General features: G+C 41.9%; 3 protein-coding genes across 3 annotated transcripts; all 3 read left to right on the top strand.

The window, feature by feature from the left end:
- Positions 1–1099: 1099 nt before the first annotated feature.
- Positions 1100–3286, top strand: hoxa9b (homeobox A9b). The gene is made up of 2 exons (XM_017426418.3): positions 1100–2216; positions 2405–3286. The coding sequence occupies exons 1-2, from the start codon at positions 1697–1699 to the stop codon at positions 2641–2643; spliced, it is 759 nt and encodes a 252-aa protein (XP_017281907.1). The 5' UTR covers positions 1100–1696; the 3' UTR covers positions 2644–3286.
- Positions 3287–9115: 5829 nt separating this feature from the next.
- hoxa2b (homeobox A2b) lies at positions 9116–10958 on the top strand. Its single transcript, XM_017426408.3, has 2 exons — positions 9116–9533; positions 9924–10958. Exons 1-2 carry the CDS (start codon positions 9212–9214, stop codon positions 10514–10516), a joined length of 915 nt encoding a protein of 304 aa, XP_017281897.1. The 5' UTR covers positions 9116–9211; the 3' UTR covers positions 10517–10958.
- A 3779-nt stretch (positions 10959–14737) lies between these two features.
- On the top strand, positions 14738–24581 carry skap2 (src kinase associated phosphoprotein 2). Its single transcript, XM_017426407.3, has 12 exons — positions 14738–14896; positions 15119–15224; positions 15329–15354; positions 16525–16623; positions 17373–17453; positions 18173–18256; positions 18355–18479; positions 19004–19067; positions 19174–19302; positions 19434–19508; positions 19987–20099; positions 24211–24581. Exons 1-12 carry the CDS (start codon positions 14857–14859, stop codon positions 24301–24303), a joined length of 1035 nt encoding a protein of 344 aa, XP_017281896.1. The 5' UTR covers positions 14738–14856; the 3' UTR covers positions 24304–24581.
- The last annotated feature ends 229 nt before the right edge of the window (positions 24582–24810 follow it).

Here is a 24810-nt window from a genome sequence, read left to right as displayed (position 1 = left end):
AAGTGGCTGGAGTTTAAGTCCAGTAAATTTTGCTGCAAGTTATATTAGAGTGTTATGGCTGCGCGTGCTCTCACTGTTGTTTGTGCGTAAAGACGCACAAACCGCGCAAATACGGGGATTATTTTTATTTTTGTTCTATTATAAATACAGAAGTTGCTGTCTCCAAAAATGTAAACAATTAGTGGGTACAAAATAAACTGAAAATGCATTGACAATACACAAATAGTATTAATTATAGAAAGCAATTTTTATTCAAACTAATTCGTAAATTGATTTTTGGCCTTTATTGGCGGGTTAGAAATTAACATTTCATTTCTAATAGTAGCACACGCTTTCTACATATAATCTGTCTATATTTTGCCTCTAAAACCAAAATAAAACGACTGGAAAGCAACACCTTTCAAAGAGAAGAAGCTGTCGAGTGGTTTCTCGTGTTCTTCGGCTGTTCATATTATTCCTTTTAAGACAAAACTCCCTCGATTATTTTAGTAAATCTCCTTAATACAGCTCAAAACAAATCATCTGATTATATTAATTATTATTTGCTATTAAACACTCCAGCCCATTTAAAATAATACAGCCTCAAAAAGGTGAAACAAGACGTTTTATCGCCGTGCGTAAAAGCGGACCTCCAGCTGAAGATCTAACTTTGAAAAGTCTGAGATTTCACGGCGTCTGTAACAACCAATGTCTTCCAGTGAATCATTTTGTCATTCTAGATCACGAGAGCGGGAAAGAAAGGGAAGAGGGGAATGAAAGAAATAAAACGCGCAGAAGTCCAGGAGAAGAAGAGGAGGAGGAGGACAGACAAGGCCTCGGTTATGATCATTGCAGTCTGCCAGTTGCCTCGAGAGAAAAAAAGAAAAGAAAAAAAAAAGAAAAAGCCGGATGCGTCTGCTTGAGACAGAGAAAATGGGACACAAAGGCTGGGCTTTATTGGGGGATATTTAGCTTAGACAGTCAGGCTGTAACCCGAAGAAAAACAACCCAATTGCCCGTGATAAAACGGCAGCGTTATACAGCACCCAAATCCCTCAAGCGCGCTTTCTGCTCGCCTCAAAGTGGAGCCACACTTGGAGACACGCAGCTCTGCCTGCGCGCATCCTGGAAACCCTACAACAGCAACAACAACAAAAAAAAAAACCTCAATCATCATTTCATCTTTTTTTTGAAACAAGGAGAATAAATCTCTGAAGGTTTTGTTTTTCAAACTTTTATTTCAGAGTAAGAGCTCCGGCACATCCTGGCTTCTTTCATTCATGACACTAACAGGCTTGATTCAATTTTCATGTATTTCCTCTAAAGATTCTTTTTTTTTTTTTTTTTTTTAAAGGACGTCTTAAAACGCCCTTGTTCCCACTCACTAACTGCACTAAAACAAGATCTCTTGACAAAAATCATAACGTTTATTGCTTATAAAAGGAAATATTTGCCAATAAAGGCGCGGGGATTTGCTATTAAAATGTAGTGGGGGAAAATGGTGGCCCTTGCAGGCTGATTTATTATTTATTGTTCTGTCCCACGGTCACGTGTTTTGGGGCGCCCTATCCAGGTTTGGACACATTCTTACTGGAGCTTTTTGCAGGAGAGCAGCACCTTAGAATGCCATGAATTCCAGCGCTGCAGAATCATAACCTTTTTTATTATTATCATTTCCATGTGTGTGGATGCTTTGTGATTTATTATTTCCCCTGCAATGTCGACGTTAGGGACCAGCTACTATTTGGACTCGCGCATTCTTCCGGAGCAGGAGGACATGATGGCACCGAGGTACCCATCAGCTGCAGCAGGGGTGGAGCAGGCGGCGCCGGTCAGCGAATATGGCGGACAAGAGACGTGCCCTTTGCAGGCGAAATCGTCCATTTTTGGCGGATCCTGGAGCAGCATCACGGCCCCGGCCGCGGCCGCTCCGACCTACATCCATCACCACCAGTACGCCGGCAGCGGCGGCGGCGGGGACGGCGACGGCGTGTTCGCGCGCTCCCCCTGGGCGCTGGAGCCGGTCTCCGCGTCGCTGTGCTTGACCGGGATCCCGCACTACGAGATCAAGCCCGAGCCACTGCTCGGGGGCGCGGAATGCACCACGCTGGAGACGCACACTCCTCTTTTGTCTGACATTGAAAACGGGGCGAGGGTCGCGGAGGTCCAAGCCTCCCCCGCGTCTGGAGCCGCCGAGGAGACGCCGGCGGCGGAGAAAGGAAGGGAAACAGATCCAAGTAAGGAGCCTGGTCCCTGTGGTCGTAGAAACCATGACACGAGTAAAATTAGCATTAGAATTTTATGAAACATAATAATAATAATTAAAAAGCGCATTTTCAATTGAAACCCTTAAAAATAGCTTTCTTTCTCACAAACATGTTTATTCCCGGATTATTATCTGGTATTTTTTTATTATTATTCTCAGATAATCCGTCATCCAACTGGCTGCACGCAAAGCCCACCAGGAAAAAGAGGTGCCCCTACACAAAGCACCAAATCCTGGAACTGGAGAAGGAGTTTCTCTTTAACATGTACCTCCCCCGGGATCGGAGGTACGAAGTGGCCAGACTTCTGAATCTGACCGAGAGGCAGGTAAAAATCTGGTTTCAGAACCGCAGGATGAAGATGAAGAAGGAGAACAAAGACCGGCGGAAGGAAAGCTAAAGTATTTGATTTTATTTTTATTATTTTTTTATTATTTGTTGGACGGATTGTAGAAGGAAGAAGGAGCTCTTTAATATCCCTAACCTGTTGTTGTTGTAAATTAGTGTTGTGAAAGCGCTGGATAGTGTTTCCTGTTTTGTGAGAGGACAAACTGTGTCGTGGTGCGTTTAGGTGTTCTTGTATTTTTGCGCGCACAGATCATTAACCTTCTAGGCCATTTGTTGGTTGCATGAAATGATCCTGGACTACCTGAATGTTCTTAAGCTACCTATTTGCATTGTTTAAGTCGATGTTTTTTAAATCATAGTGTTTTTTTAAATCGTTTGAATTTAATGCATTTGTGAGAAAACACTGCGCACATCTGAAATACCTCGTTTTGTTTTTGTTTTTACTTAAAAAAATAAAGTGTACTTCGTAGATCACATGAAGTATGAACAGCTATGTGGTACTAATTTATCATTTTGGAAAAAAGTAGAATCCAAACTATTCCAAGATTTGTTTAACATTTACACAGCAAGCTGCGCCATACTTTATTTAAATAACACGTTTTTTGTTTTGTTGTGAAATGTTTCAGTTGTTTTTCGTCAAGGTATTATGTTCTAAAATTTTAAATTAATTAGAAAGAAATGCTTATTTTAAAAAATACAGACTAAAAATATAATTTAACATATGTTATTTTTAATTACTTGGAATTTTTGTGGGCTGCTAAAACAAAAAACAACAACAACAAAAAAGAAAAATAAACACCCAAACGTTGCAACTTTGCTAAAGTTTGTATAATTTTTTAATTTTTATTTTCATTTAGATTTTTTATAAAGTTTGCTAACATGATCCAGATTGTTTATTTTGTTTTATTTCCATTTTATTCGACAATTCTCATTCAATTCAAGACAAAAAAAATGCTGTAAACTTACAGAAATAGTTGTCTGGTTGAAATTTCTTTTTTTATTTGAAGCTTGTTCAGGTTGATATTTATTAATAAAATGGTAAAGAGAGAGAAGAAAAAAAACATGCAGTCAAGTCTGTTTGTTTGTCATAAATGAGGTGCATTAAATTATCTCCCACAAAACGCTTTAGCAGCCTGGAAGCTGCAAACAAATAAACGTTTTAGAGGTTTTATGGTTTTCTGCCCACAGTCCTTGTCTGATCGACAGCAGGGCCTTTGCAGGTATTTGTGAAAACTACTCTGCCTGTGATCTCTCCAAAAAAAAAAGAAAAAAGAAAAGAAAACTCGGACTCTTTAGTAACCAAAGCCTGGCTGTTTATAAGGTGTGGAAATGGAGGCTGCAGCAGCGCTTCTGACGGGTTTCCAGAGCTGCTGGGAGGAAACAGGGAGGCTGCGGCACAAAGACACGCAGAATGTGGCCGAGGTTTTACTGCGGGGGCTGCAGATGGGGCTGTCCTTAAAAAACTAAAGTGTAATTGCTTTACAGCCGAATGCCAACAATCGGACTGTCTCCGAGCAGAGGCGTCCGTTTGTTGTTTTGTTGCAGCAGAGCCCTCATGCAGGACAAGTCGCTGAAAAAACTTACAAATATACTCCTGTTTTTATATAAAATAAGCTGCTGTAAAATGACATCTTAAATAGTAAACAGTAAACAGTCTAATGTACTCTAAAATTTCAGCTCTTTTAGGGTTAAATCTTTGTGGTCAGCTGAGGAGTGCTGCTGCGCCCAGGCAGCCAGCAGGGGGCGCCAGCGGCTCATCTCAGGAGCAGATTGAGTGATGCGTTCAGGGCACACTAAAACACCCCTCCCTCTAATTCCCTTCTGATTTCAAAACAAACGCTCAATCCTGCTCTTCGTTATCAGTTTCTTTATTTTCTCATTAATGATCCCTATCCAATTAAATCTGGGTTTTATTTCACAATCTTACTGTTGTTTTTTTTTCTTTTTTTTTAATTAAATGACTAAATGTTCTTTTAAATGTTTGGTGATCTTATTTACCACGTGTAGCTGTGCTTCGTTTAATGAATATTGAATTTATAATCACATATTCTGCTAGTTAAAGCACAGATCTGGGATGAAGTGCTCCGCCGATCATAAAAACTGAGGCATAATTACTCTGCAGCGTCTGTCTTGTTATCTCAGCCTCTTAGGCTGTGTGCAGGAGTCAGACTGGAGCTGCAAAACTCACCTCCTGTCTCCCGTAAAGGTCAGACAGATGTGGCACATTCCCATCTCTGGTTTCATCACAGGTAAACTGGAAGAACGTCGTGAGGACAACCGATCCCCCCCATCACTACTGGTGTTACAGAATCAGTCAAACCTCCACTCAGTCACTGGAGCTGTGGGTAATTCCTCTCTGATCCCCGTGAATGTTAGAATGAGTCTCCTCTAAAGGCAGAGGGCAATATGAGGAGCCATGCTGCAGGAAAAAGAAGAAGAAGCAAAAAACAGAAAGTTGCAGGGAAGTTGTTGGGGTGACCTTTTGCGACCTCCCCCATACATCACACCTCCAGACATCAGGGGCAGAAAAGTAGGTTTTTCTGCAGGGACGGAGGAGCCTGTTTCACCTCCTTATAGTTTTTTTGTCTAAAGTGTTTATATAAAGGTGAGGGTACCTCATTCTCCCATCTTATCCTGAACCTCAACATTTAGAACAACAGTCTGTGTGGAAACGAGACATACTGTTGTGCAGACAGATGATGCTTTGAGCTTTTATTGTTTTAAGAGTTATTGACTCACAGTTCCTTCATTGTTCTTGGTGCCCAAAGGCAAAAAAGGTCATGTTTCTGCCTGTATCTACTGCAGATGTCTATATGTGTGTGTGTGTGTGTGTGTGTGTGTGTAATGTGGGGACTTGTATTGCCTACGTTGTGGGGACAATTTTCCTAACATATACTAACTTGTGGGTGCTTGTGTGTGTGTTGTGTAAGCAAATTATGTCTTGAACTACTAAAGGATTTTAATTAAATGCTCAGGAAGTAATCATTAAATGCACAACCTATTAACTTTTGGGGTTAATCTAATTCAAGATGGCTGCCACAGCTAAGGACGCTTAGAAAACAAATAAAATAACTATAAACCAGTCGGTTGTACAGATACTGGGCAGCAGTTTGGTGAGTCAGCAGCTGAGAGATCATTCCCAAACTAATCGTGCAAAATTTGCACCTAAAATTTTACCATTAACTGCTGAGGTCAGCAGAACACCTCATGAACCAAGGCACTGATTTTAAATGAAACTCTCAAAGTGATCGTTGGTTGGACATCCACAACTGACTGACTTTTGGAGTCAAGGCCAATCAACTTTAACAAACACAAAAATAACCAGAACTCTGCTGATTTTTACAGACACTGAGCTGAAATTTGATGTGAGAGTCATTCAAAACACTGAGCTCTACTTATTGCACAGCTTGTCCTGAAATATTGCTACTTTTGAGACCAATTTGCATCTTAGAGACCAATAACTATATCTACTTTTGCCTTTGACTTCAGCTCAACTTGAGATTTCAAGACACAATTAGTTTATTTTTATCTTGTCATCATAGACTTCCTTAAGTCTCTGTGCTTTATGGAGGTCACACCATTTGGAGACTTGATCAGAACCAGAAATAATAATAATAATAATAATAATAATAATAATAATAATAATAATAATAATAATAATAATAATAATAATAATAATAATAATGTATCTTTACTCAGAGCCATGACAACATGAAGAGGCAGAAACGCCCAACTTCGAACCCAGTGAGAGGTCAGGTTCAGTTTTCCTAAAAGACACTATTTAAACACAGACCCCCCCCCACACACACACACACACACACACACACACTCTGTAATCCCTCACATTGTTTGTGCAAATAATCTGATCTAGATTTAATTCTGGTAAAAACTTAAAAACAAATTTCTTCCATATTTGTAGTTTTTAAACACTTGTTCACAACTGAGTGTCGTTAGTACACACACACACACACACACACACACACACACACACACACTCCTACAGGATGTTAAATGCTCCTTGAGGTGTACTCCTTGTATTTTTAAAAACGTTCCTTTCTCCCACAGGAAGAATTATAGAATTTATGATATTCTGCAGCTTTAACAACTAAAAAAAAGCTGCAATAAACATTTTAATCTTCTCCCCGCGTCACATCAGTCCTGTAAACAGTCATCCATATATCCATCAGATACGTTTGTCTAATAAATGCTGCAAAAGCAGCACATATTTCACATCAAATAAAGCCTCAAGATTGGAAAAAAACCAGACGTACAGTTAGTAATTTGTCAGTTTTTTTTTATTGCCAGACCTGTTAGAACATTACGAAATAAAAGTAAACATCTGCGGCTGCACGACGGCAGAACTATTCTGTCCCAGATTATTTGTTTTGCCTCCCAGATGTCTCCTGTCCCCGGAGGACAGACGGGGAAACGTGTCGCCTCCTGGTCATCAGGACAGAAGTCAGGCAAAGAAGAAGGAAAAAAAAGCGAGCTGAAAGAGAATAAATCCACGTTTCGCAGCTGAATTAAATGTGATTATTCTTGGACTTTTTGTCGTCGTTTTCTCCTGGTTTCTATTCAGCTCTGCCGTGGAAATGCTGTTATATTAACTGTAGATGTCAGCTCAGATAATTATTTGCAGAAACAAGCAATGATGCAGATGATTGGTTGACCTGTTTGATTAATTATTAAAGCAATTCCATGTTTTCTTATTTTGTAGTTTAGAAAAACAAAGAATCTTGTATGTATTCTACAAAGCCTGCCTCAAGTTCAGGATGGATTCTTGTAAAAAAAAATACAACTTTTTTTATTTCTATGCGGGGTCAGAGTGAGTGGAAGCTGAAGAGGATCAACACCCACTCACCTCCAACAACCGAGTCTTTGTGTGGAAAATCAAAAACGCTCCCTTTGTTTGGCAAAGTCTCCACCATCATGGTCCACTTCCAATCTGAGTAAAAGCGAGGTCTTCGTAATCCCACATGATTATTTGTTTTGTTTTAATTCACCGCTGATTAAAAGCTCGCGTGCGTAAAAGCTCTCCATCCCGTCCTCTTCGAGAAACCCAGACAAGATGGGAACCTCAGAGCCTTCCTCTGAGTGCAACACTGAGTGAGGCTGTCCTCTTCCCTGGCCGCATATATGATCTAAGGGGCTGTTGGATGGTTTAACTGTGTTCCCGGGGCAGGGAGCTGTCAGACCTTTTGGCTGGAAAGATTGATCACGCGCAGGATTGCCGGGGCTCTTTGTTTGGAGGCTGCAATAAGCAGCCATCGGATCTCCACCATCTCCCCGCAGCTTCACGCAGCACAAGCAACTGATCCCCGCGTCGTCCCAGCCCAGGACGGCTGATGTGCAGTTGGGTGGGTGCTGACATCAGGAAGGTGCTACTGCAAAAAACACGCGATTCGTACAAAAAATACTTTTATTCAATTGATTCCCTGGAGAGAGAAAAAAAGAAACATTTATGTTTTCTTAATCTAAGAGTAAACGGCGCGAAAATTACTGAGAAGTTTCAGAAACTGTTTTCTCTGGTTCCATCTCTCTCTCTCCAGACGACGCCGAAGTTAGCTTCCGATTCCAGTTGTCACGTCAGCAGTTAAAGGGCTATTCCGAAGAATTTTGAGTGTCATTCTTTGATCGTTTCTCATTCAAGAACCAAAACACTCAGATGGATCAAACTTAAAGTGCACTATTAGAGGCACATTATTTAAACCCGTTTGTGAAATCTTTATTCTACTTCTGAAAGTACAAGAAAAGCAATTTAAATGTTTTGTTTGTTTGTTTTCCCCCAACTGGTGTTGTCTTAAACCTACAATACTTAAACTGAATAAATCTGGACTAAACTATTATAAGGTTAGTGAAACCATTATTCTGTTGGCGAAAGTCTAAAATAAGAACAACTTCTGTGTTTTTGTGTCAGTCTGAACCACACTGGAACTGGTTTAAAAACTACAGTACTTAGATCTAATCTGCACTCAGGTATTTTAAACTAAAGGCAGATTTTTTAAAAAACACAGTTTGTGATTTGTGACACATTTACTGTGTTATGAAAGTTTAGAAAAATAAATTTTCTTATCCTTCCTTTTGTTTAAAGAATATGCTTTTAGTATAAAGTCCAGCTTTGAACAGTCTAAGGCTGTTCCAATGTGGCCCAGACGGAAAAAAAACAAAACACATTGAATATCCCTTCTTTGAACTTTCCCAAATCCCAGGACTGTTTCAAAGAATCTGCCCCCCATCCCTTGAAGGAACAATTCCAGATAGTAAGAGATTGAATCGGAGAGGACTAAGTAACCCTCCCTTACAAAATGTGTAAATAAATCCCCCCGGAATGAGGCGTTACCTCCCAAACTCTCTCGATCAATCACGGGGGGGACAGTGGCTCCTTCCTAACAGGCTGTCATTGGACAGATGCAGTCACGTGACGAGCGGCTCGGGCTGATTCCAGCCATGTCCTCATGGAAGCAATGCTTCATGGCAACTGGGCTCTCCTGACGACTGTCACCAGGTTTGTGAAATATAAAAACCTGCTCGATTAGTCTTTTTTTGTTGTTTGTTTGTTTGTTTTTTGGGATCAATCATCAACTCGAGACGAGCCGGGTGGTGTTGGTGGTGGTGGGGAGATGAGTTACGAATTCGGCCGAGAAAGTGGTTTCATCAACAGCCAGCCGTCGCTCGCCGAGTGCCTGACATCCTTCACTAACCCTGTCGGTGATGCTTTTCAGAGCTCATCAATCAAGAGCTGCGCGCCTTCTCGGTCGACACAGATTCCTCTTCTTCCTCCTCCTCCAGCCAGCGTGCGCCCACGCCGCCGCTGCTGCGCGCCGCAGGCTGCCTCTCTGCCCCCGGAGTACCCCTGGATGAAGGAGGCGAAAAGCACGAAGAGGAGCCAGACTGCTGCTCTCTCTGCTTCAGACTCATCTCCTCATGACTTCTCCCCCCAAGGCAAGACACCATGATTAATAACCTCCATCTTTAAAAGGAAAACAACCCACAAGGCTCCTCGCTGTCTGTCTGTGTTTGGAGCTGCGTCTTTGTACCCGTTTTATTATTATTTAATCTCAGCATATAGAGCATGTTTTGATGCAGTGTAACAGTGTTAATGTTTGACAGCCACAGAGAGTGATAGATTATTCCTACACGCACCAGCAGCCGGCATTTTCATTAATCTTGCAGCCTCCTGTCCTGTCCTGTCCGCGCAGACTCGTCACACGCAGCCTGCGGCCCCATAAATCAGGCCCCTGGTCCCGGAGACAAGTTTCACCCCCGACTCATACCGTCCCCTCCGTTTCATTCCAAACGAGTCAATATTTGCTTTCATTATTTTTTACTCAGGTTCTCCTGAGGTGGCATCCAGGAGGCTGCGCACCGCGTACACGGACACGCAGCTGCTGGAGCTGGAGAAGGAGTTCCACTTCAACAAGTACCTGTGCAGACCCAGGCGAGTGGAAATCGCGGCGCAGTTGGATTTAACGGAGAAGCAGGTGAAGGTGTGGTTCCAGAACAGGCGGATGAAGCACAAGAGGCAGGAGAACTACTGCAAGGAAAACCGGGACAGCGAGGGCAAATACGCGGCGGCGGCGGCGGCGGCTGCGGCGGCGCGCCCGGAGGAGCCGCTCCTCCTGCGCAGAGAGGGGAACTCCCACCAGAACACCCTCACTTCACAGCACAGCCACAATGCGGAGAATCCGAGCGGCCATGACAGAAATGTGAAACATGTTTGGAAGCCAACAGCAGCAGCTCCTGCTGCTGCTGCTGCGCCCTTCTGCGCGCCAACAAAAGGCCCGGACAAAGACGCCTCCTCCGGACCGCAGGGACTTGTCTCCCCCTCGTCTCCTCTCTCAGACTCGGCGCAGAGTCCGCTGCTTTTATTGTCTGAAACTTTGAACTTTTTCTCGGAAACAGCGGACCTACAGAACCTCAGCTGATCTTTATTTCAAGTCCTGTTTGTGGATAAGTGTAATAAATCTCACGGTAAGGCGAGCCGAGGCGCAAAGAAGCTGCGAATCTGCCTCTTTTAAGAAGACTCAAAAGAGTATTTTATTGTTTTTCATATGGATTTTAGCAGAACATTTCTTACTGAAATAAACCTTAACCTTTAATAGAAACGAGCTCTCTTTGGGTTTTAATTTATTTAATTTTTTTATTTGTTTTATTTAAGGGAGAAAGTTTAGGGGAACGCGTTGATTTTGGCTGCACGGGTATAAACACAAAAATACTTTTAAATAATATTAATACTCTGGAAAGTATTGCGAAGAAAGCAACATGATATATAAACAAAATAAATACATGTATTAAAAAAGTATAATTAGGCATACAACTTTAAATCCCCTGAAGCTATTGCTGGAAATATCATTAGGTAGTAAAAATGTAATTTGATCGATTTGTATCTCGTTTATCTTATTTTTATAGTTATAGCTGCATGTTTTATTTCCATATTTGCAGCTGGGAGGGGGTTTTATTGTGGTCATTTCTGGACAAAATGAATTAAAAAGACAAACAGAAGAAGAAGAAGAGAGCAACTCATTGCCTATATGACAAATACATTTCTGTGAAAATTACCTACTCGCAGTCCCTGGCCAAAAGCTGTGACTTCTCTTGGCTTTCTCATTAAATTTTATAGCCAATAAAACTCACAGGAAGGGAGGGGGGTTGTTTACAGCCCCAGCCGCGGAGGAACAGGATCTCTGAATGCAGGAATCCTTCAAATGTGTTTTTGTCGAAAATAATTTAAAGCAAGGCAAGATTTCCTAAATGAATATGATTTATAAAACATTCTGCCTGAGCTAATGAAGGGCCCATCGGTCAAACAGCAGATCACTGGCTTGTTTGATTTATTTATTTGGAATAAATTTCTGTTCAGTGTAGGTAAACAGATCAAAGTGAGTCTTTTCTGCCTCTTATTTACAGCTGAAGGGCTTTTTTTTTCCTTCTTCTTCTAACAGATCGGTTGATTTTCAGCTCTGCAAAAAGAGCCGTCGTTTCCAAGATTAACAAGATCAACATGATAAATTCTTCCGCTGTTGGAGTGCAGCTTGTCCACAAAACAAAGCAAAATTAACAATCCTGTCTGATTTCAGACAAGGGGGCTGCAGCCAAAACGCACGGTGATTGATGCCAGCTTCTACCGAATATTGTTTTTATGTGATGTTAATTGTGCATTAGCCTAATTGAAAACAAGGCAGGAGCAGTAAAAACCTCACAGGATGTTGTAGAAAAACCACTAAAGGTCGTTACAGAACCACACCGTCAGCAGCTTGGTGTTTACAGGATGAACTATATCTGTTTCAGCCAAGATTTTCACTTTTTCCTCGATTATCCTCTTTTGTTTCACTGAAGGACAGACAAATTCATACCTCAGCTGCTTTTACTGAGTAATGTGGGGGATGATCTGTAAAATGTGCGGGGTTACAAATAGGGGTGTGAGGCAAAAAATATATAAATAAATGAAAGGAAGAAACAAAATGGAGCTTTTAAGAGGAAGATGAAGCTTTGTGGGAAACTAGATCCAACACTGATCCCTCCTTCCGCTCACAGGCAGGCAAAGACAGGGGTCAGAGGTCAACCTGGCACTTCAAACTGGGAGGGGAACTGCTGCCGGGTCAGGAGCGGGAGTGGGGAGGGGTCAGGTTTTTTTTAAAAAGGACACTGGGCTCTTAAAGAGTTTACAACAGGAAGTGACGTCAGATCAGAACAGCTCAAAAACATGACCTACATCTTTTCCTGTCAGCTGCTTTTGTTGAGCTTGTCTGAAAACCCAACTGGAAAACCTTACGAGGTTTGGAGGAGAAACTTGACGCGACTTTAAAAGGGATAGAAGTTCAGAGACGAGGGCTTACATGAATATGTCCAACTGAAGCCCGCAGCGCCGAAACCACTGAGGTTCAAAAATGTTCACCGAGCTGTGCATTAAGTAGTCACAGAGAGTTTCCTATACGAGTTGCATCAGCAAAATGAGACAGACTGCAAAACACTGCAGTAAAAGAGTTCAAAAAGAAAAGAAAAGCTTCCAAACATTTCTCCTCGCCTCATATCTGTTTAAAGGAACTCCACTCAGTGAGGCTGAAATGCTAACAATCAAATTCCGTCATCTCTCTTCTTGACATTTTCTAATAAGAAAAGCATCTAACTAAGAGAAACGTAGGTACGTTTAGAGCATTAATTGAACAATAAAAAAGTCTATTTGCCTTTCTTTTATTTCCTAGGATCAGAGACAATGATATATACAATAATATACAAACAATCTATTGTATTTCTTAAAACAAAAGTCACTAATGAACCATATGCAGCACACTCCGTTGTGGCTTTTATCAGTCGCAGGCTGTCTCCTCTGTAATCATGTCTACAGCAGCGTGGAAACTCTGTCCAACACCTGCAGCCACAGTCCGATCTGAGCTCACCGCTCTGACCTCCGTGTGTTGTGCCTCGGCTCCAAGGCTCCAGCCTTTCAGCCCAGATCGGGTGATACCGCCTGTCAGAGGTTGACTAATGAATGACTGACGCCTTCACAAACATTATGACAAAAGACCAGGTCTCCTTAAAAACACACCAGCAGGCACACAGATGAAAGGAGACACTTTTTGTTTGCTAACTTGTGCTCAGAGGTTTACACACATGGGCCTTTATTGACTCATTTGAATCATTTTTTTCTTTCCAGGGTTGAAACATACAACTTCAGTGGTTCCTAAAAAATAACTGATGCAAAAGTTTGAATTAAATATGCATTTTCCTCTAAACGACACAGGATCAAATTTATACATACAGGCTCAAGTGAATGCATACACCCCTATTAATATTTGGTTAAATGTCACAACTCGACCTCAGGCTTTTTGCAGCCATCAACGACCTTCTGGTATAAATCCGGTTAAATATTTGCCAACATCTCTTGGCGGAGATCATTTAAATTAGTTTGGTTTTCAGGCATGGATGCAGCTTTTAAACACAGTCCACAAATTCACAAACAAAAAAAAAACATGTTTGCAAAACAGGGTTGAAGTCGGGGGTTTTCCCTCGCCGGCTTTATCCAATCAGAAACCAGCTCTGATGCGCCCTGTTGGAGCACCAAACTGGGTCCAAGTTACAAAACAATCCAACTGGTGAATTGAGTTAAATTTGAAGAGTTTGGACGTAGATCTCCTTCACTATTCCGTCCACTTTGTGTAATCCACCAGTACCACAGCATGATGCTACCACCAGCATGCCATTGTTCTTGGTTCTGAAAGCCTCACCTTGATTCCTTCCGTCATGCTTCTCGTCTCTGTGGCCAAACAGCTCAGTCTGTTTGGAAAAACTGTTCTCCGGAAGACATTCGGCTCGTCCATCGAGCCTCTCAGTCCGCTGTTACGTAAAACCGGCATCACCGGGAACAGAGACGCTGGTGTTCCAGCAGTTTCCAGTCCGTGGAAGGCCTGAACCCTGGTGGAGCCTTGGTTGTTCCATCCTAGCCAATTTCAATTCATCTGAGGGGGTCAGACGAGCATCAGTCCATTTAATAAGAGCTGCGGAACAAACCATTTTTATGCAACTATCAGCTGCAGTCAATCGTGATCACTAACAGGAAGTAAAGCCTTGGTCTTGTAAAGTTGAGAGAACCTTCAGCACCACTTTTTAAAAGATGTATTTGATATATTTGAGCCTGTATGTGTAAATATGACAATGTATGGATCAGAGAAAATCTCGATGCATCCAGTTCTTGATTTCACAAACCTCTGAAGTTGGATGTTGTGGAAAAGAAGGTTCAAATCAGCCAATAAAGGCCCCAAATTATTACAGTCATGCCGATCACGAGTGGGTGGAACCTTCTGACCACATCTGTAGGTTAAGCAGGAGGAGATTGTTTCTGTTTTCTCTCCGCAGCAGCTTAACTCCTCGAGGCATCTTGAGTGATTCAGTGAGGGGCTTTTAAACTATTAATGGCTCCAATTTACAGCCTTGGCACCCATAAACTTGCCATAAAGCGAGTGAGAAGAAGAAGAAGGAAAAAAAAAGAAAAGAAAGAGTGATCACATTTAAAAGCGACAGGAATATGATGTACAATCAATCAGAAATACGATGATGATCCGCAAAGACGCACAAAAGGCATCAGCTTCCCGTCTGTCTGAGAGCAGCGCTGGTCCTGCTGCGGAACTGTGTGGTCACTGATAAATAATTAGCAGAACGAAAAAAAAAAAAAAAACTTCCGTGTGGCTGAAGAAGAAAGCTGCTGCTTCCGCGTGACGGAAAGTCTCCCTGCTCGGACGCTTCGGGCTCCGTGTAATCTCTGGCGACCATGCAAGCCGTCCCCGAGGAGCTGACTGCGCTCATTTCAGGTAAAAACAAACAAACAAACAAACAGAAACATGATTGGCTCTACTGTTAGAGTTTTAGGGCTTGTTTCGCTTGGACGTGAAGTTTCTGTGAGAAAGGAGGAAGCATCAGTTTTTACAGCTCGCCCAAAGAGCTGCAGCTCTCCAAGATCCTTGCTGTGGTGTTTCCTGAAAGCAAGGGAATAATTCGTCTAAAGTTTTTTTTTTATTATTATTTTTGTTCAGATTTGGAGACTTTCCTCTGTGATGGACTGAAAGGAGAAACTCTGAGCAAGAAGGCGAAGGAGAGGAGGGAGACCTTCATAAAACGAATCAAAGAGGTGAAACTAAGGTACAAACGTCAAACTTTCTCTGCTTTGTTTCATTGTCACAAAAAGCAGATTTGTTTTCCTCCTGATGCGACTTTTCAAAGCCATTTACCCTTTTCCCCAACAGTTTCCCTCAAGATTTTAAGGATAAAAGTGAGTATTTGTCCTTTTTTATAATATAACATTAATGTAATGTTCAAGTTGTGCAAACCTAATGTGGCTTTTTATACATTATTTTCTCATAAATGCCTTATAGTTTCATTTATAGGACACTAAAAAAATACCTTAAATCCTTGAAGGACTAGGGTCAGAGCCATCTGTCAGGCCAGAGTTTTAGACTTTTTAGTTTTAGTTGTTTTCTTTGGTCGAACCTAGAAAATTATTTTATGAGCGATCTCGTAAGATGCTCAAAGTATGCGTTGTGGATGACTCTCAGCTACTTCCACGTCAAATTTTAGCTCAGTATCTGCAAAACTGACAAATTCATGGCCGATTTTGTGTTTGCTAGAGTCGATTAGCTGATCGAGCTAATTAGCTCGATTCGGTTTGCACAACTTGAACATTACATACATACAGCTGATGGTTACTTTCTGAGACGTTCATGAATATCTGTTGAGTAGTTCATGAGATATTTTGCTAACAAACAAACAGGGTTGACTCCATGTTGAGCATAGATCTTCTGCGATGAGTAGCATTTAGGGTCTGTGCTGTGACTGACTCTCAGCTACAACTGCACCAGGTTTTATCACAACTTGTTGTTTTTTTTATGTCAGCTGGCTGGGGAGGCCATCTTAAATTGGATTGGCTCCAAAAGGTAATTAATTGTAAAGGTTCATCCTGTGATTATTTCCTGAAAGTTTAATTAGATTTTGTCCAGCTGTTCTCAATGTATTTAACTAACAGACAGAAAAAGGTGACTCCATATAGTTAAAGACAAGATTGTAGTTCTCAGACTTTGTGCTGAGGATCAGTCTCAGCCACTACCACATCAAGGTTTAGGTTCAATATCTGTACAAATTGACTGAATTATAGCCATTTGTGTGTTTCAAGGTCAGTTAACTGTGATGGCCATCTTGAATTGCGTCAACTTTAAAAGTTAAAGCTAATTTCTGCAAGTTTTTTTTTTTAAATCATCCAGTGGTTTAGAGATATTTTGGTGACAAACAGACATTATCGTCCGGCTTCGCCTTTCAGCGCCGGGCGACAATGAACATCACTCTTCAGTCAAAACTTCAGGCTGACACAACAGGTTGGGGAAACCCCTCTTTTACCCATCATGCACCAGTTCCTCACAGCTCCCTCCTGTGCATCATTTCACTCCAGGTGGAGATGACTCCGACGACGAGGAGGATGTCGACGGCAACAACGACGGAGCGTCGCTGCACTCTGAGCGCACGGACAAGGATGACGACGCCGGTGAAGGTAAAGCTCTTCTCACACACACACACACACACACACACACACACACACACACACACACACACGCACACACACAGTAAGGGTAGGCCTACAGGCTGTGAGTCGACATTTGGAAAAGTGGCACGAAAATCCACAAATCTGTGTCCAGCCAGCTCGGAGAAAATGACTTCGAAGTGGCACAACAAGGGAGCCATTCCAAATGTAACTTGGCAACATAGTTGGGAAGCAATTTAGAGGCACGACTGCTCCCCCCACTCCTTTGACAGCTACAGCATATTTTATTGCTCTCGACCACAGTCTGCATGTGGGCTGAACATTACTGCCATAGATGTAGTTTGTGTAAAAAAAAAAAAAAAACCCGAGTATACCACTGCTTAAATCCAATGTGCTTCACGATAACAGTCTACGCAATATTTCATCCTCGCTGTTTAAAGTCGAGGAGCAGGGAGATCCTTGTGGAATGGTGATTAGGGGACTGGAGTTTATGGGCTGTAAGCAGCTGCCAGTTTTATTGCCGCTCTTTCACACAAAGGAGCCTCGACGCGGCGTTTGGACGTTTGCGCCGAAGCTGCAAAGAAACTTCCTCGACTGCGAGTCGAGACAGCGGAGGTTTCATGGCCTCTTCTGTTAATGATTATCAAATAAACAAATGTGCGATGGTGAACGTTGGCCTGAAACTCAGGCTGACATTTTTTATTTTGAGTTTTTTTTTTTTTTTTTAAGCTAACCAGATGTGCTTTCTGCTTTCCCAGGTGCTCAGCAGTCCCCACCTGTGGCAGCGCAGGACTTAACATCCGTCTTCAAAGCAGGGTATCTCGAGAAGCGCAGAAAAGGTTGGTGCTTTACTCATTCAGTCCACACACTAATGTTCCTTTTTAAAAGTGAGCTCTAATTACCCAGCACTCTGAAATATGCTCTCTAAAGTCAGTGATGGAGCGTTTAAAACTTCCCTTTAGTCTTTTAACTTTTTCACACAAAGTAGGTTAAAGAAAGAGCATGCATGATCAAAATAATAATAATAATAATAATAATAATAACAGCTGAAACTGCAAACACCTAGCTGAACACTGCATTTTGTTTCTGTAGGGAACTGTTCCTCATATAAGATATTTGGTGCACGTTTTCTCAATACACAAAACATCTCCAGCTGAGGAGAGAGCATTTCATGGGAAAATGTGAGAACCTTGAGTGCTGAATTTTGTTGCTGAAATTTGCTAAAGAAGCTGAAACTGAGTTGTGAAAGCTAAAAGAAGCAGAACGCTAACTAAAAGAAACACTGGCTTAATGGAGCAAAAGCTTTGCTGAAACCTGAAAGCAGCAAAAGGCCAGCTAAAAGCTAAACATAGCACAAGGTTGGCTAAAAGTAGCTAAAGGCTAGCTATAAACTAAAAGTAGGAAAAGAAGATCAGAATGGAGCCAGTTTGCTGCAGCAGATTTCACAGATAAATCGATCTCAATGTATTTCTTCTGGGGAAACATTTGTAAATAAAGTGAAATATTTTGTGAAGGTGTGTCTCCCACAGATTTATGTCTTGGTTCTCCTTCTGCATAGACCACAGCTTTTTTGGCACCGAGTGGCAGAAGAGATGGTGCGCTCTGAGCCATCACATCTTTTACTATTACGGCAGTGAGAAAGGTACGTTGACGATGAGGTCAGATTTATACCTGCCTGAGAAAACAGTGTTTTGATTTATTTTATCTTTTTTAAATACTCTTTTTACTTCCTGTGACCAGACAAGCAGCAGAAGGGTGAGTTCAGTATCGATGGCTACTCCGTCAAAATGAACAGCGGCTTACGGAAAGACTCGAAGAAAGATTGCTGCTTTGAAATTTCGGCTCCAGACAAGCGAGTCTATCAGGTACGCTCGTCTTTCTGACGCTGCCGAATTTCACTCTCAGCTGCGCTGAAAGACGAGAGACAGATGGTGCAGTTTGGCCTATATATGTGTGTTTGTTTGTCTGTTAGCAAACTATCTAACAAACAATTAGCGTGGATTTTTAATGAAATTCTCGTACAGCGATCTTTGGATCTACATCTACAACTGATTCACTTTTGGAGCCAACCTAATTCGACTATAACTCAGTCGATTTTACAGACACTGAGCTAAAATGTGGTGTGGTACGAGATGATCTTAAATGAAAACTCTGCGATGAAAGGTGGCCGGGTATAAGCCATGTAATGTGTTCAAACTGATTTAGTTTATACCACCCTGCTGCCTGTTTCAGGGGGCTGACACCAACATACATGTTTAAAACCTCCTAATGAGTGTCTCTAACACCCAGGTCCGTTTTGCTGAATGCTGTTTGTTTATGCTAATTTAATGCTCACACAACTGAACGTCTCAGGGGCTACAGTTTTCTCGTTTTTCCTCTTTCGTTGCAGTTTTGTGCGTCATCGGTGAAAGAGGCTGAGGAGTGGGTGAAACAGATAGACTTTGTGTTGCGAGGTGTGAGCTTTTCCACTTTATGATCCCCCCTTTTTTTCAGTAACCTAAAGATTCAAATAAAAACACAAGTAACTTAGTATTAATAACTATGTACCCCCCCCATTAGATATGACAGGGATCATCCCAGAAGACGATGAGGATGAGCAGTACATGTATGACGACGTTGGGAATGTCGGAGGAGGAAGTGTTGAACCTGTAGCTGACGATAATGATGAGATCTACGAAGAGCTCCCAGGTTTGATCACGTTCTCTGCTAATCTTCATTACATACTGTACTTTTTTCTTTTTTTTAAAAATGCATTCTTTTTGGAGTAGATGGCTATATGAGAGCCAAAGTTCTGCTCGCTAATTGTGACGCTCTTGCAGAGGATGAAATTCCCGCCCCAGTTTCAACGCCGAAGGCCGAGCCACCGAGCAAACCTGCTCCTCCTCCTGCTTCAGGTGCGACAACGTTTTTTCACTCTGTAGCGTGAGTTTGAATCTAACTTTCACTGCTGATGCAAGGGGGGAAAAAACCCATCAAACTGGTGTTCTGTCCGAGCACAACGACTGCTCTGAGGTCACAGTTAAGAAGCAACATGTACAGAGGAAGTTTCCGAGAACAACTGAAAGTTAACACAACACTGGAAATAACCTCAACCAACTTGCCTCAACTTCCTTTTTACGATAAGTAGCACACTTTCTGTTCCAGAAGTACTCGTGTTTTTAATCTATTATGTGTCAGCGAGCGCTGAGGGTCAAACACAAAACGGCTTCAGTTCAGATGAGCACGTTCGCTAAGAAGCTGTTGTTGTTTGTTTCCTTTATTAGAAAAAATAGGATCTGTACCATTCTGCCTATTATTAAAGAGCTGCTGGTCTCTCTTGATACATGTTGGTAGAAAATAATCTCTCACCTTATTATTTTTCTCTCTGTCCAGTTGACAAGAGCGCAGACTACCCCAACTACTACCAGGGCTTATGGGACTGTGTAGGAAACCAACCAGATGAGCTGTCCTTCAAACGCGGGGAGTCCATCTACATCCTGAACAAGGTATGGAGACAGGAACTCAGGCAGAGATGTCCTGATCGTTTTTTTGTTTTTTTTTGTCCCCAATACAAGTAATTTAAAAATAAAGACTGGTTGATACCAAGTCTTAGTCTGATATTAGATTTTCACAGCACAAGCTCACAGATTACAGACCACATTAAAATCAATTCTAGCTTGTGATTGACGTTAGCATGAGCATTAGTTCAAGGTCTGGTGGCCCGTCACAGAATTTATTTAAAATACTTCCACACTGCAGACATGTTGGCGTGTTACATCAGCGTTTGCCGTATTACGGCAGCCATGTTGCGGCACGGCTGATGTAAAACTGTGGACAGCAGGTCCACAACAAAGATCTGGGGCAGCTTCTGCAATGCCAGTCAGCGGAAAATACCCTGATTATTTCTCTGATCTCATACTTGTAATCGGATCTGGAAATAAATTTTTTTTTTTTTTTTAGTTCCTTGGAGAGTGTTTTCTTGATGCAAGGTGAGGCCGGCGTTAACCCAACACTAAGAAAAACAAGATTATCGTCAAAACTGGTCTTAGTTCATCTAAAATGATGCTTTTTTCAAGGCCCAACTTCTCTGATCTGTTCCTGGCAGCGCCTTTCCCACCGCCTGAGGTGGACATCTGATGGTAAAAGCCACATCATGTTAGCCCCCCCCCTCTGGCAGCCTGACGAGGATTAGTCGTGTCACAACGGAAACTGTTTTAGTGCTGCTGGCGGAGGCCGGGCTTATAGCTGGCACCCAGCACCATTCCATCACCTCCATCTGGACTGTTTCAGCGCTCAGTTAATGCTGCCATGCCAGGCGCTGAGCAGGACCGAGCCCACACACACACACACACACACACACACACACACACACCTCCAGCGTCTCACTCAACTTGCCAAATAGGAATGTGTGTTCCCAGGAAACCCAGCCTTAGTATTCGGAGCAGGTGAAGACGTGTAGCTGACCCACGGTTTCTGAGTCCTGTCAGCTGGGCGAGGGTCTGAAAACTGAGGGTCTGTTCTTTACCTTTTTTAATGGAACTGAACAGGGACCCTCCTCTGCTTCACCGGATGGTGTGAGCACCAAATAGGATTTTGTTGATCATATTTAACAAGCTATTCTTGAACAACATAAAAAGGGCAGTCTTGTGTTCTCTCAGATGTGTGTCAGAACGTGTGGTTTGTGTTTAAAAAGTGTTAAATGTGCTCCATCTGGACAGGGTATATTTCCTGTCTGGTTTAGTTTCTATGGAGCATAGAGTCAACTGAGAGAAACTGCAGTCAACAGGCCAGGTCCTGTCCAAAAATCAACTCTGCCATCTAGTGGCGACTAAACAAAAGACAAGCAAAAGTTACTGCTCAGAACTTTGGTGTAAGAGTACTTTTCAAGACGACATTTTTACATTTACAACATACTGAAGCATATTATTCACTGGTTTGTAAAAAAAAACCCAGTTATTTAGACCTTTTCACAATTATGGATAGGTTTTTGTTATTATAAAAAAGTTTAAGATGGGAAGCATTTTAGAGACTGGACTTTGTGCATCTGTGGTAATATTATTTTATATGTTGTATTGCTGAATAATCCAGATTCTTTATTTTCTGTTGGTCAATCAGTTCCCATCAGCGATAATCGGATGATTCAAAATGTACAAAGAAGCCAAATCCATTCTTTCACGTTGACCAAATGCTTGTTTATTGCTCCTCCTTGGTGTTTGGAAAAAAAACCCGAGCTGCCCTTTTCCTCACTGGGAGTGCCTTTCGCTGAAACCTTGGTGTTGGGGGTTGTGGCTCGCTGTGAGGGCAATGACCATAAAACCTGTCTGGGCTGCACCGTCCAGCTGCAGTTAAAAGCACGGCCCCCCTCGTCCCTTCACGTCCCTCCCCCACTCCACAGCAGAGGAATAGGTGTGGTGTTACAGCTGCGAGATGCCCCCCTCCCCTCCGCAGTCAGAACCTGGGTGCTGGTTATAAAGCCCGTCTGAGGGGGAGGGCCTCGTCACTCTCCTCTCACCCACAAACCCCCGTTACAAGTGGAAAAACTATAGTTGGTAAATAGCTAAGATCTGTTCAAGTGGGAAATGTTTGAACGGTCTTACCTGTTGGTTTGTTTAACTTTGATAATAGACTGACAAGTTAACTGTTCATCTAAGGAAAACTTTTAGGTTGTTTGGTGTTGGCTTCGGTCAGACTAGCCATTATCTTGTCAATCTGGTCAAATTTAGGCTCTTTGCCACAAAACCCTACTTCAAAGGATCTGAACGAACCCTTTTTTAAGACAATATTTCAGTGCTGGTGTTCTTGCCTCAGCAGACTCGCCTCATGTTGGAAAGCTAATGCTACTGAAGCTTTTCATGTGGTTCAAGTAATTAAATTAAAAGAAGCATGTTTTCAGCCAGTTCAGGGGGGCTGTATTAACGTGTGTCTCAGTGGGTGGTATCATGTCACATCCACGGCTCCAGATATTTGTTCTCATGTCGTGTCCGGCACTCACTTGAACATATCTTATTTGTCAGCCAGCTAACTATGCAATGAGGTGTTGCTGTTTTCAAAGGCTGCTGGCAGGAAGTGGCAATATGTGCACACACACACGCTCATACACACACATGCGTATGATTGCTCACTTTTTACGTCAGCTGGCTGTATAATCATCTAAAGAGTTAAATTCAAACATGTTTTTGTCATGTAAGAAAACAATAAAACTGTTTTTTTGCAGCGTATTTACCAAACTGACTATCCTGAACAGTTTCATGGCATTTTTTTGCTTTTCATCATAGTCTCAAAATTGAGTTGTGACACTGAGATTCACTTCCTAATCTGACACGAAAGATCCATCACCACATGCCTGTCAGTACGAGCCTGTACTACAGTTGTAAACTTCCTTTACGCAGCACTACCACATGCATCCTTACATACATTATATTGATTTAAGAAGAACTGGGGTACAGATGTTGGCTCCCTCTTGTCTCTGGGTTCTGGCTTGAGACGTTGCACAGCTCCCTCTTCCTTCAGCCTTGTCAGAATGTGAGCTCCGGCGCTGATTCATGCCCCAGGAAGACTTTGATGTGAGCTCCTGCATTTGTCCGAAGACAGAAACAGAGGGTTGTTCTCTCCTCGTCTCAGATCTCTCCTCGCAGCGCTCCCCTCTCATCTCAGCATGCTGACTGCCATTTGGAGCTAAAGCTTGTCGAGCTGCGACAGATTTATGTGCAATGTGCTCCGTGCACGCTGAGGTTTTCTGTGGAGTGGAGAGAAGTGTGTGTGTGTGTGTGTGTGTGTGCAGTCCCAAATCTGACAGCAGGTATATAGAGGAGGAGGAGGACAGAAAACAGGAAGTGTGAAGTTGTCAATGGGACATGGCACCAAACAGATTACTGAACAGGCCTACAGGCAAAGCAAAAAAAGAGAAGGGCTGTAAAAATATTACAATGGGATAATTTTCAAGAAAAATGACTTATAGCAGCCAAATGGCAACAAAGAGATGCAGACTGATGAGAGACAGATGCAAAACAATCAAAATGTGACACAAAACAGCCTAAAGGCAAATTAAATGACTGAAAAGAGGAAAACAATGACCCTAACAGGAATTCAACAGAACTACAACTGGTTAGAAATTACTAAAATGTGACAAAAACTGCAGCAGAGACTAAAAATGGGCCAAAACAAGTCATAAAACTAACTTTTAAATAAGTAATTAAACAAGTATTAAATCTTATTTTACCAGACAGAAAAGTAATGAAAGTGTGAAATGATTGGGTTTTTTTTTTTAAGACAAAATCTAATTTTCTGTCGTTACCGAACAGAAGAGTCATGAAGATAAAGTGTAAAATCAACAAAAAAACAGAGAAAATGGCTTCAAAAAGGTTAAAAATGAAACCCAAAGCAAGCACAGAATGGCTCAGTGATGCAAAAAGAAACCAAAAAGACTAAAGTGGGTCTAAAGATGAGAGATATGACCACCAAATGTGAGAAAATTCTTAAAACGCACACACAGATGTCGTCTCTTGAACCTGTTCTTGCTAACATGAGGACGAAGAACGTGGAAACAGAGATGTGTAAGCGCCAGTTCACGCCGTGGTGGTAAATTGTTATTTATTTGCGCTTTCTTCTTCATTTCAGGAGTACAACAGCTTTGGTTGGTGGATTGGAGAGAAGAACGGAGCTATAGGTATCGTTCCTAAAGACTATCTGATCGAGCTGTATGTCCTGTAAACACACCTGATATAATAAACCTTGTGCACATCTCAAAACATCAAAATATGTCCCTGGAGTAGATCTACTGTATTATCTCTGCCCTTCATTGAAAGAGACGGTGAAAATGTTCATCGAAGTATTTTTTTCTTTCAGTACTTTGCTGCAGTTCTTATTTATTTTCTACTAAAGCTGTTTTTTTTTCCACACATCGTTTTCATTTGTGCTGCCTTTGATAAAAATTGTTGTTTTTCATGCCACAAAATAAATAAATATGAGCTTGTTTAATTTTTTCCCAATTTGTTTAGCCTTTTATTTTGAACCACAAGGTGGCGATATAGTTCCTAAAATAAAATGTAATTTGTGTGACACCAATCTTCTCTTGGATGTTTTCAGTCTGTTAACAATGACAGAAAGCAGAAGCAAAGAGGAGGAAAAGGTTCAATTGACTGAATTTAAAACTAGCGTGATGAAGCCGCCCAAAACCCACAATTTGTCTTCTTTGATTCGTAGAAAATAAAGCTGCTG

The sequence above is a fragment of the Kryptolebias marmoratus genome, linkage group LG16 (assembly GCF_001649575.2).
Source record: "Kryptolebias marmoratus isolate JLee-2015 linkage group LG16, ASM164957v2, whole genome shotgun sequence".
In the NCBI taxonomy this organism is placed as follows: domain Eukaryota; kingdom Metazoa; phylum Chordata; class Actinopteri; order Cyprinodontiformes; family Rivulidae; genus Kryptolebias; species Kryptolebias marmoratus.
Note: the sequence above shows the minus strand (reverse complement) of the source record. Positions and strands in the feature narration are given on the sequence as shown.

Excerpts from the sequence above, each read along its gene's own strand:
- hoxa9b (XM_017426418.3), top strand. The coding sequence starts at position 1,697 with ATGTCGACGTTAGGGACCAGCTACTATTTGGACTCGCGCATTCTTCCG. Across the intron at positions 2,217-2,404 it reads AGGAAGGGAAACAGATCCAA|ATAATCCGTCATCCAACTGG; the intron begins GTAAGGAGCCTG and ends TATTATTCTCAG.
- hoxa2b (XM_017426408.3), top strand. The coding sequence starts at position 9,212 with ATGAGTTACGAATTCGGCCGAGAAAGTGGTTTCATCAACAGCCAGCCG. Across the intron at positions 9,534-9,923 it reads TCATGACTTCTCCCCCCAAG|GTTCTCCTGAGGTGGCATCC; the intron begins GCAAGACACCAT and ends TTTTTTACTCAG.
- skap2 (XM_017426407.3), top strand. The coding sequence starts at position 14,857 with ATGCAAGCCGTCCCCGAGGAGCTGACTGCGCTCATTTCAG. Across the intron at positions 15,355-16,524 it reads TCAAGATTTTAAGGATAAAA|GTGGAGATGACTCCGACGAC; the intron begins GTGAGTATTTGT and ends ATTTCACTCCAG. Across the intron at positions 20,100-24,210 it reads CCATCTACATCCTGAACAAG|GAGTACAACAGCTTTGGTTG; the intron begins GTATGGAGACAG and ends TCTTCATTTCAG.